General features: G+C 57.5%; 1 protein-coding gene across 1 annotated transcript; it reads left to right on the top strand.

Annotated features, from left to right (window-relative positions):
• Window positions 1-132: 132 nt before the first annotated feature.
• On the top strand, window positions 133-11,332 carry LOC134407342 (T-cell surface glycoprotein CD3 epsilon chain). Its single transcript, XM_063139065.1, has 7 exons — window positions 133-248; window positions 6,510-6,628; window positions 8,163-8,189; window positions 9,113-9,340; window positions 9,525-9,692; window positions 10,087-10,133; window positions 10,335-11,332. Exons 2-7 carry the CDS (start codon window positions 6,535-6,537, stop codon window positions 10,389-10,391), a joined length of 621 nt encoding a protein of 206 aa, XP_062995135.1. The 5' UTR covers window positions 133-248; window positions 6,510-6,534; the 3' UTR covers window positions 10,392-11,332.
• The last annotated feature ends 598 nt before the right edge of the window (window positions 11,333-11,930 follow it).

Raw genomic sequence — 11,930 nt, 5'->3', positions numbered from 1 at the left:
CAGGGATTAGCTTTCTATAATCCTGGGCGCGGCAGAAGCTGGGCAGCATCCGCCGCCCCCCGGGAGTGTGTTGCCCCTCGAGCTGCCTCGCTTGGCCCGCCTCCCCCGCCGCCCCCCGGAGGCACGGCCGCGCCTGTCCGGGACGAAAGCTGCTTAGCGGAGGCGACTCTCGGTTCTGCTGAGCCCGGCGGAGGTGACTCACGTCGGGGCGCGCAGGAGGAGAGCGAGGCCGTGCGTGCTGCATCCGGGTACGGTTGCACAACAGGCGGCCCGCGTCCAAAGCGGCGGCGCCCCGCCGGCCTGCGTGATGCAAGGGCGGCGCTCGGGCGAGCCCTGCCCCGCCGCGGCCCGGGGGACGGCGAAGGGCGCCGAGCCAGGCGGCAGCCGCGAAGCCCTCTTCGCGGGGTCATTGGTCCCGCGGGCGGGGAGAGGGGTCGAGGCCTGGCGGGGGGCGGCGGGGGCGGTCGCGACCTCCCAGGGAAGCAGGGCCTCGCCCTCCCCTTGGCAAAGCCGCCCCGAGAGGGGCAGGCGCAGCGAAGGGCCGCTGGCGCCCGTCGAGGCCGCGCAGGAGCGCTCCAAGCGCAGCCGCGGAAGCCCGCCGCGCGCCACTCCTGCTCCCCCCGCCCCCACAGGGCCCCTCTCGCTCCGGCGCCAGGCCAGCGGGAGCCGAGCTGGCCACGCCGGGCTCGGCGCGCCTCTCGAGCCCAGGGGCCAGCCCGGCCTGCGCTCCTTCCCTGGCGCGCCGCCCGGCTGCGCCCCCTCCCCCGCCCCGCGGGGCTCCAGCAGCCCTGCCGCCCGCCCGCCTGCTTGCCTGCCGGGGGGCGGCGGTGTTCTTCACCTAGCAGCGGCAGCAGCGCGCAGGCGGCCATGGCCGGGCGGGGGCAGCCGTGAGAGCGGGCCGCAGCAGAGCCCCGGCCGCCGCTCCCCTCAGGTGCTCGGCTGGCGCTGGAATGAGCGAGGTGGAGCCTGCCGGGCGCTGGGCCCGACTGCGCTCCCGCCCTCCCCTGCTCTCCTCCCACGGGCCGAGCCAGCGAGGCGGCCTGGGAACACTCGCCCCGCTTGGGCCCTCCCGCCTCGCCCGCCCAGGGCCAGCTGTGGGGCGACGCCTGCCCCCCTCCCCGCCGGCCGGGAGCAGCCCCTGTCCTGACGCCCGAGGTGTGGGGCTGCCTGAGAGGAGTCGGGGGGGGGGCTACCGAAGCCCTCTCCGCGGAAGAGCCCTGCTGCAGCGGCATCAGGCCAAGGGGCGAGGGGGGGCTGCACCGAAGCCAGCCTTCTGCTCGCGCACTGGCCAGCCAGAGGCCCCAAGGGGAGGCCCGCAAGCAGGACGGGAGCGCCAGCCCTCGCCGCCCCCCCCCCCCCATGCAGCTACTGAGAGGCTTGTCGCCCCCAATACCGGGGAGGTAAGAGATAGCCATGAGGACTAGTAGCCATGGATAGCCGTCTCCTCCTCCATGAATGTGCCCCGTCCCCTTTTCAACATCGTGACATTTTGGGCCAGCGAATCCCCTACTTTGTGCTGTGTGAAGAAGTCCTTCCTTAGAGCTTTATCACGCCAGCGTTATACTGTGCAATCACGGAGTGTATCTTCCGAGCTGGGGCGCAGGAGCAGGATTTTAAAGAAATGCTTACATCTGCGTAAGATTTAAAGATAAAGACCCCAAAATTGGCACAGTAATAGATATTAGGGAGAGGTTTAAGCATACCAAATTTGAATTGAATTGAGTCATCCGTTGATTTTTTTAATGATGTTTTACATTTCCCCCCTTAAACTCACTTCCTGGTATGCAAAGGATCGCTGTCGCCCGGTAGCAAAAACAACCACCACCGCGAAAGCTTAGCGCTACGGGGATAATCCGAGGGAAGCAGGGACGTGGGATGGAGCTTTTAGTCTGTCCTGAATCTCTCACCAATCGGACCCCATTGAGTTCTAGTATTATGAGGGAGTGAGAAAAACATCTCCCTTTCCACTTTCTCCACACCAGGCATAATTTTGTACCGTTCATGTTTGTGAAATAAAACACCTCCTTTGCTTACCTCATTGCTTTTTAGCATACTTTTATATCTGTCATGTTCCCTTTTACCCTGAGCTAAAGAACCCTAAACTTTTTTCTCACAGGAGAATTGTTCCAGCCCCTTGGTCATTTTATTTGCTCTTTTCTGCACTTTTTCCAGCTCCAAAATATCCTTTTTGAAATGCAATGACTAGAATTGTACAGTGTTCCAAGTGTGCTCACATCGTAGGTTTGTATATGACCATTGATACTGGCCATTTTATTTTTAATAACTTTCCTAATAAATCCTATCATGGAACTTGCCACACATTGGGTCCACGTTTTCATGGAGCCACACATTGGGTCCACCACAACCCTGAGATTCCCTTTCTTAGTCAGTCACCGCCAAGTCAGACATCATCAGTGTAAACATGATTGGGATTTTTTGCTCCATGTGCATCAAGTTATAGTTGCTCATAGAGAAGTGAAGTGAATTTGCTATTTTGATGCCCATTCCCCCAATTTGGAAAGATTATTTTGGACCCTAAATAATTTTATGTCATCAGCAAACCTGACCACCTCACTGTTCACCCCTAACACCATAAGAAGAGCCATGCTGGATCAGACCAAGGGTCCATCTAGTCCAGCATTCTGTTCACACAATGACCAACCAGCTGCCCATGGAAAACCCACAAGCAGGACATGAGTCCAACACCATGTTCCCCAGCAAGTGAGGTACATAGCTATACTGCCTCTGATACTGGAGTGAGCATACAGCCATTAGGACTAGTAGCCATTGCTATTAAAGCCATCCAAATTGTTAGCCATCACTACATCTTGTGGAAGTGAACTCCAAAGTCTGACTATGTGCTATGCGAAGAAGTCCTTCCTTTTATCTGTCCTGAATCCCCCCCCAATATGACCCCACTAGGGTCTAGTATTTTGAGAGAGGGGGAACAATGTCACCCTGCAACTTTCTCTATGCCGTGCATAAATCTGTACACCTCTGCCACCATTTTTCTAAGCTAAACCATTCCAGATGTTGTAACTCCAGATCATTTGCAAACTATTTAAAAAGCACTGGTCCCTACGCAAAGCCTTGGGAGACTGATGTTGTTTCCACACATACGCATTATGAGAACTGTCTATTTATATCATTTTCTTTCAGTTCTTTAACTACACGCCATCGATTGTAAGACACACACTAATTTCAGTACCACCAACAGGAAAAAACCCTAAGACACACACACGATTCTAAGACGCACCCCATTTTTAGAGATGTGTATATGGGGGAAAAAGTGCGTCTTAGAATTGAAGAAATACGGTAGTTACGGATCCATAAGAGAACCTCTCCGTTTATTCCATGCCTACTACATTCGCTCATGAGTCATTGGTGAGGGGACTTTGTTGAAAGCCTTTTGGGAGCCTGAGTAAACAATGTCAGCTGGATTACCCCTGTCACACAGTATGAACATAGTATGTATTGTTGATAAGGGTTCATTGCTTTTCATAGACTCATAGAATAGCAGAGTTGGAAGGGGCCTATAAGGCCATTGAGTCCAACCCCCTGCTCAATGCAGGAATCCACCCTAAAGTATCCCTGAAAGATGCTTGTCCAGCTGCCTCTTGAAGGCCTCTAGTGTGGGAGAGGCCACAACCTCCCTAGGTCACTGATTCCATTGTCGTACTGCTCTAACAGTCAGGAAGTTTTTCCTGATGTCCAGCTGGAATCTGGCTTCCTTTAACTTCATAGGAGTGCTATCCCTAACTATCTGTATAGGCTGACTGGAAGCGATCAGTAACAGATGTGGCTAGTTGTGTGTACATGTTATGAGAGAACGATGAGTAATAGGCTGTGTTCTTAGAATTGAAGGGAAGTTCCCACAAATAGGCTGGTCAAGCTCTGGAAGCAGTTCAGCTTAGCAGAGATATCTTCATCTACGTGTTACCGGTGTCAGCAGCAAACCGAGTTACATCTAAGTTCTTTAAGAACTCTCGGATGGAGATCCCATCTGCACCCAGTGGTTGGCTGGTTGGCTTTCAGTTTGTCCACAAGGTCTGGAACATCATTTCTTGTCACCACTATTTGCTTCTGTTCCTCGGACTCCCCTCCTGAATAGATCAGTTCAGGCACAGCAGGCGTTGCCCCTACACCTAATAATAATTTATTTATTTATTTATTACTTGGAATAATAATAACAATAATAATAATAATAATAATAATAATAATAATAATAATAATAATAGTAATTATTATTCATTACCCGCCTCTCCCTCTGGATCGAGGTGGGGAACAACACAGAATACAAAATATTATAAAATACATAAAACTGATTAAAACATATAAAAACTAATACATTAAAATAATAGCCAGCGAGACATCTTAAATTTCAACTGGGTGAAGACAGGCGGAAAGAATGCATTCAGCTCCTCTGCTACAATCTCCTTCCCCTCCTTTTCTCTAGTACCTTCCTGGACGCTGCTGATTAGCCATGCTGGTGACTTTGTGGTACCTTTCCTGGCCTGAGGTCTACATTCTTCGCTGAGCCTCCCAATTAGTGTGGTTTTGAGTAACCACCGAGCATTCCGGAGAGATTGTCAGAATTGAGGGTAAAACGGAAGTTGAAAGGGAGAGTCAAGAGGGTCGGATCTGTTGCTCAGTGGTTACTCAGTTTGACCCTCTTGACTTCCCTTTCAACTTCTGTTTGACCAGTCCCCTCATGTTAGAGATGTTTCCACTTTTGAAGTAAAATGTGAGTGTGTTGGACTTCTTTGGCAATTTTCCACTTGCATATAAATTGAACTTGATAGCACTGTGGTCACTGTTTCTATTCACTTCAACAACACTCAAATCTCCCAGGTCCTGAGGATTAAATGGAGGGTCGCCTCCCCTCCGGTCGGTCCCATGACCAACTGTTCTAGCACACAGCCATGCAAGGTTTCTAATTGAATGGGCACAGACATAGGAGCACCCCAGGCAGGGAGAACCTGGTGGCGGCGGCGGCAGCAGCAGCAGCCTTTTGTGTCGGTGGCCAGGGAGAGAGGAATACAGACAGACGGGCATCTTTTCCAGGAGTCGCAGCACCACTGACCCTGCAGGGCCTTAACCCTTCCTGGGACGTGGGGAGAGTGATTGTGGCTATTCGGTAATGATGCAAAAGCTCAAGGTCTAGAAGCAGGCGGGTGGATGAAACGAGGCTGCATCCCAGGGTGCCTTGTGCACCACAGGGGCCTGCGACTCCCCCTCCCCCAGCGCATGCACAGCTCCTCCACAGCTGCAGGGCGCATGCCACTGGCGCCAGGCCTCAACATGCAGCAGCAAGGAGGATGGCTCGACACGTTCCTCTCTGAGCCAGGCTGGGGGGAGGGGAGAAGAGAGAGCTGCACCTGCCCCACAAAAGCAGGAAGCAGATCTGACAGAACTGGACTGTTGCATCTCGGCCTGTTCTCCCTCGGTTTGTCCCGGAAGGCAGAATCAGCAGGGCTGGGGAGTATCAGCTCTAAGGTCCGCTGCAGCCACAGTGCTGTAAGGGGGGCATTAAAAGAATCCTGCAGCTGAATCAGACCGGCGGCCATCTGGCCCTACACTGGCCATTCAGATGCCCCAGTCGGAAGCCCATAAGTGGGGTGTGAGAGAGCGATCCCTCCCTGCTGTTGGCCCCCTTAATTAGTAGCCCTGCACAGCCGCTGCCTCCTCCTCCTCCTCCTCCTCCTCCTCCATGTATTTCTCTAAGTGCCCTTTCAGCAGTCCATGGCCATCTCCACATCTTATGGCAGCAGCTAGCCCTTGCACTAGCCTGGCCCACCTAGCTTGCAGAGCGTTCTCCTTCTCCTTCATCATCTTCTTCTTCTTCTTCTTGGGGAGAGGGGCCTGTAGGCTCACCAGTGGAGTGCTAGGGCCCAGAGGGGGCTCTGGAAAGGAGGTCCCCACTGTCACAGGGTTTCAAGGGAGCCCCAGAGAGGTCCTGGGAAGGGCTCAGGCCCAGGAGGAGGTAGGCGCCCCTGCGCTTCGCCCTTCCGCCTTGCCCTTGGAAGTGTGTTCCCTTCTGCCTTCTTCAATCCACAGTTATTCGTTAATAAACCCCTTACTGTAAGTTGGAGCACAGCTCAAGGGCTTTGAGGGCTGATGGGAGCTATAAGGGGCAAACTGGCTAATACTCAGTACTTGGCAGGGCCCGCAGGCTGACTTGGGGAAACTGAGGCAGGGCTTGCATTAGCCTCAGAGGACTGAGCCTGCTGAACCCTCATGTGGTCCTAGGACCAGCCGGTTCTGCCCTCCTCATTCCAGCCCTCACAGAAAGGCCCCACGAGACGCCCAGCGGTCGGCAGCCGCGCACTCTTCCTGACGGGCCACATGCAGCTACCGTGCGCTTCTGCACTTCCTGGCTGGGCTGGGCTGCCACAGGCGCGTCAAGCAGCACTGGAAACACTGAGCCTTTGTTTCTCTTTGCCTACAGACCAGCCAAGCTCAGCACTTCTGGGGCACCTCAAAAGCTTTGCACCTCCTTCTCTTCCCAGGTGCAAACGCAGCGGCACTTGCCGGATGGGATCCAAAGCAGCCGTGAGAAGAGCAGAAAGCCCAAACATGCACCTGGCCGCCTGGCTCGGTGCTTTGGGGGCCGCCCTGTTCTGTCTGCGTAAGTACAACTGGCCAGTCGCAGTGGAGGGGTTGGGGGCACGTTGGGGTCAACAAGGAGCCCTGCTGGATCAGGAAAGTCTGGCTGGGTCCATCTAGTCCAGGCCTTCCCAGTAGTGGCCCACTAGATGCGTCCAGAAGCCCACAAAAGCACATGGCCGTGGACTCCATTCCACCCCCAGCCTCCATTTCACTTGCAGCCATTTATAGTCTCCCCATCCCCACCATCCCTGCTGCCATGAATGTCTTTAATCCCCCTATAGAGCCAATGGTGGCAGCAGCCCACCAGCAGCCCACCTTCTGGCAGAGAATTCCGGGTGTTCATTAACTGTCTGTTGTGTGAAGCAATGCGGCCTTTGGCCTGCCCTGAATCTAGCAGTAATTCAACAACAGCCATTTCCCCTCCCTCACCAAGCGATCCCCCTCCCAGCTCAGGGGCTTGGATTCTCCTACGGGTGGTTTTGGGATGGCAGTTCATGCAGAGACCACAGGTGTGATGTAAAATCCATGGCACTGGAGTGGTAGTCCTGGGAGCCACGGTTGGGAGTAGGGAAGTGGCCACAGCAGATCACCCAGAACTTGCCCAGGCTCCTTCTCTGGAGAGAACAGGGCCCACACGGTCAGAGATCTTGCCCTTCTAGTATCGGCCCTGTCTCTGTGGGGGTGCTTGATGGACAGCAACCACCTCCCCACCCCACCCCGAGAGCCTGATGGCTGAAGCAGGGGGTGAAAGGGGGCCCGGCAGCCTCTTCCGCTTGGCAGCCTGGCTCTTCAGCAAGCGTGAGAGACAAGCTCATTTGTTACAGGAAGCAATCAGTGTGGGGAATGGAGGGACCCAAGAGTGGGGCAAGGTTCTCTGAGCTGGCCTGGCCCTGCAGAACAACAACAGAGTGAGCAGACCAGCCAAGGGTCTGAACATGGGTGCAAACTTTCAGGTTCCACAGGAGTCCACTTTTGGTAGGGGGATTCGCAGCACAGATGAGCCCAGCAAAAGGATGCTGCTGCCTCTTGTTGTTGACCCAGGGATGGGGAGGGTCTCCTTGGTGAAAGAGCTGGCGGATCTTTCAACAGGACAGCTGGAGCTGGCTTACAAGCTGCCTGGCCTGGAAGAACAGAACGGGTGAATCCATCTTCCAGGTGTGGGCAGGACATCAATGGTCCTGGAGGCCTAGAGAGGCCTTATGAACCCCTTTCTGCTTGAGAGCTTGGCCTCCTTCCTCTGCGATGTTCTATGAGCCCTCCAGCATGCCCCCCCCCACATACATACATATCAGTCTGCTCTCAGCTGGGCAGAAAGAGCATGCAAGGAGGGGGCTGAGGGGGCAGGAAGTTAAACTGGAGCTGCAGGAGCCTTGCCCTCCCTCCACGGCCTCAGAAGAAGCGGCTTTGCTAACTTTCTGCAAAAGGAGCCTTTTGTGGGTAGGGGTGATGGGGGTGGAAAGGGGGCCTTTGCTTTTGACATGGGGGTGTGGGAGGGGGGTCACTGGTAGCGGGATGGCCAGCTCCTCACTGCCACTCTCTTTTCCTCTTCACAGCCAGCCCAGTCTGGGGAGAGAATGCAGGTAAGAGGGGGGCTGACATGCACCAGCACCGGAGGCCACTTCTTTCAGGCATTCCTTCGGAGGGGGGAGTGTGGGATGGTGCTGCTATGGACTGGGAAGAGGAGGCACTGGGTGAACTGGGACTGGGAAATGGGTGATTTGGGGCACTGATCCGGCCTCCCATGCGCCAGGTGAAGCCTTGCCTCCTTTAAACCTAGCCCAGCCTAGTTGGGTTCAACTTGCAGTTTGGGGAAGGCGGCTTCTTTGCACATGCCTCTCAGGTTGCGTTCTTGGACTCTGCACTGGGGTTCCCAACAAGAGAGCAGTCTGGTCAGCAGAAGGTTAATCTATTTACATATCCTGTACCTTCTGCATAAATTTGGCGGCTAACAAACTAACAATATAAAAATACAATTAAAATTAGAGAGAGAAAATAAAATATACAAACCTACATAACAACCTAAAATAGCAACAGCCCGTTCAAATAGTCAAAACTGCTCCAAGCCTAAAAGGGAAACACTTGTGCCCCACAAGAGTCTGGGAGAGCAGAAATGTTCCCCACAGCCGTGGCTCCCTTCCTTGGTCGCTGGCGCCCTCCCCGTTGCCCTGCGACGCATGCAGGGAGGGAGGGGCGGAGACCCCCTTCTTCCAGGCAGGGAGGGGTCCGAGGTTTGGCCCAGCACCTGGCGGCCCCTACTTCCACACACCCGGGCAACTGAGTCCATCTGCGTGGAGGAGGCCCCTCTCCTCACTCAAGGCCTCCTCCTCCTCCTCCAGAGGTGCTGCAGGGGGGGCGGGGGGGGTTCAGGGGGCCGCTCCTTCAGGGGCCTCTGCGCACCCAAAGCTGCGGGCGGAGGGAGAGAGGGCCGTGGCGGGGGGGGGGCGAGCTGGGGCCTTTGGCCGTTGCCCCAGGGCCTCCCTTTCTTCTTGCTCCCCCGCCGCAGGGATCCGTGTGGATATCTCTGGGAAGTCTGTGACCCTCACCTGCCCCCTGGGGAACGCTAAATGGGAGGAGAAAGTGGGGGGCGCGTTCAGGGCCATCCTCAAGCACACCGACGTCGGACCCTATGTCATCACCGCGGAGAAGGAGCTGAAGGCCGTCGAGGAGGGGAAATACTTTCGCTGCGCCGTCGGCGGCGGCGAGGCCAGGGCGATTTTCCTGAAGGCCCGAGGTGAGGGCTGCTGCTCGCGAGGGCGGGCGGCCGGGGTCGGCGCTGCCCCCGGCCCTTCGGAGGCGCGGGAGGCGCAGGGCTCGCGGCAGCTGCCCAGCGCGCCTCCCGCGGGGGAGGAGGCGCGGCCCTTCCCCGGCCCGCGAGGCTGCCCTGCCCTGCTTGACCGGCTTGCTCTCCCGCGCAGTGTGCGAAGGCTGCGTGGAGCTGGGCGTGGGGCTCGTGGGCGGCCTCGTGGCGGCTGACCTGCTCATCACCCTGGGCACCTTGGTCCTGGTCTACTACTGCAGCAAGAAGCGCGCGGCTGGCTTCGGCGGGGGGCTGGCCAAGGGAGGCCCCCGCGGCAGGCCCCGAGGTGAGTGCCGCGCCGGGGCACCCGCTCTCCGCAGGGAGGCCGGGGCCGCCAGCCCCCCCCCCCAGCGCCTCCCTCTTTTCTCTGACCTGCGGCTGGAGGCTCTGGACCAGAGGGTGGGCAACCTGAGAGCTGCGGAAGGGTCCTGCTCAGCCAAGCCAAGACCTGGCTGGAGGGTGGGGGTAGGACCGACCACAGAGGCGGCTGCGGTGGTGGTGGTGGTGGTGGCGGTGGCGGGGCGAGGGTTTACTGCTCCATCAAGACACGGGGTCCTGAAGCACCTGCCAGGCCCTCCTTCGTGTGGACAGAGACTGTTCCCCCAGTTACCAGCCTGGGATAACAGCTGCCTCTCAAACATGGCTATGGTAACAACCACGCACTCTGCATTTTGTTCCAGGCCCAAAAGTGGACCGTCCCCCACCGGTCCCAAACCCAGACTACGAGGTAAGCACAGGGTTGAGAGGCTGGAGAGGGAGCACCCCACCAGGCAGCTAGGCTGGGCGCCCCAGCCCTCACTAGTCCCTCACTCTCCTGGGGCAGCCCAGCCCTGCTTCCCGGTCAGCAGCCCACCCCCTTCAGGGGGGAGAGAATGGGCCCCATCTCAGGGAGGGCCCTGGGGAGTAATGGCCCTCTTTGTCCCACCAGCCCATCCGGAAAGGCCAGCGTGAGGTGTATGCTGGGCTGGAGCCCAGGGCCTTCTGAGCCACGGACACGGGCAGATGCTGGTGGAGAAGCGCCACGAGGAAACTTCTTCTCTGCTGACGGGCAAAGGGCTCATCGGATGCGTTCACCCCCTTGGGCATCGGCAGCTTCCCCTCCAGGAGGGAGGTGTTGCCCCTCCCCTATCTCTGTTTTCCACAGTCTAGCAAAAAACTGCTCCTTGGCATCTCTGCATCCCTGTGACCACCCTGGGGTGCCTCCGGAGGGCCGGCCTTTCCCAGCCCCTCGCATGGCCCAGAAGAAGACGCGCCTCCATCTCAGAGCCCTCAGAGCCGTGGCTGGAGCTCCTTCAGCCTGCCCTGGAGACGGGGGTGCTGCCGGGGGCAAAGAGGTCTCCCCAGGGCCCTTTCTCACACCTGGACAGATCACGGGAGGGGGGGAAGCTGCAGAGGGACAGGACAAGCGGCCCTCCCCTGCCCCTTTGCAGTCACAGAGGGAGGGGGCACCAAATCCGCACCTGGTCTGGTTCTCTTGAATCCACAGCCCCCTGCCCAGACCTGAGTGGGACCTGATTGCTGGGAGGTGTGGTGGGGGAAGCTGGATGGGGGAGTTTGGCCCAGTTCTGGAGCTGTTGACTCAGGGCTGACGGCAAAGGGGCTCACCTAAGGAGTCCCCCCCCCCCCGTCATTCATTCATCAGCCTTTAAGGCTACTTGCAGCCAAGCCCACCTACAAGGTTCCTGCAACTCAGCGATGACCAGCGCCGGCCTGGTTAACCCAGCTGAGTGTGCTGCCCATGGCTGTCCAGCCCTCTGCGCTCTCTTGCTGCTCCTCCTACCTTTCGGCACCCCAGGGCGCAACTGGGCTCTGCCCCTCGTCACAGCAATGGCTCTGCTCTTTTTGAAAAAGACCGGCATTCGGGTGCCATTTCTGTTGTACTTGCAAGGAATCCTAATAAAGCCCCTCCTGGCCCAGCATGCTCCATCCCACAGACTCTGCCTGCGATTCTTTTCTGTCCTGGTCTGATCCTGCTTGCTGAGGACCCCAGGTGTGCCTACTTGCTACTTAGAGGAGATACAGGGAAAGCCGTGGGCGTGGGGTAGTGGGAATGAGGTGGGCTGCAGAAGGCAAGAGCTGCAGCAGTGCAGCAGGTCATGTCCAAGGGGTGGGGGAGGCAGCAGCAGCCCAGGGTGTGCTGATCACAGGGCCATAAGCGGGGGGGGGGGCATTGTATGTATTGCCATCACAGGCTCCAGAGAGGCTGCAGCCCATCCTCAGCCAGAGGAGCCCTTGGAGGGGGGAATCGGGGGCCCATGACATCCTCTTGGGAATACACCAGACAGGATCTCCCGCTCAAGGTGGGATGGGCACCGTGCCACAGACTCCTTGCTAGCCCCGCCGGGAGGCAGATCGGCACAGGAAGTGGCGGGGAGGAAGGATTGTGGTCCCACGTAAGAGTGCGCGGCCCCCAGCCATTGTGCTCGTTCCACAGGATGTGGTCGGAGCAAGCGCAGCTGCACTTCAAGAAAGACACAAACAACACCCACGGCCTGCCAATTGCACCCGCTGTGCAGCTCTCCTG

The sequence above is a fragment of the Elgaria multicarinata genome, chromosome 12 (genome assembly GCF_023053635.1).
Source record: "Elgaria multicarinata webbii isolate HBS135686 ecotype San Diego chromosome 12, rElgMul1.1.pri, whole genome shotgun sequence".
In the NCBI taxonomy this organism is placed as follows: Eukaryota; Metazoa; Chordata; class Lepidosauria; order Squamata; family Anguidae; genus Elgaria; species Elgaria multicarinata.
The sequence above is the reverse complement of the archived record's forward strand: the minus strand, read 5'-3'. Positions and strand labels throughout refer to the sequence as shown.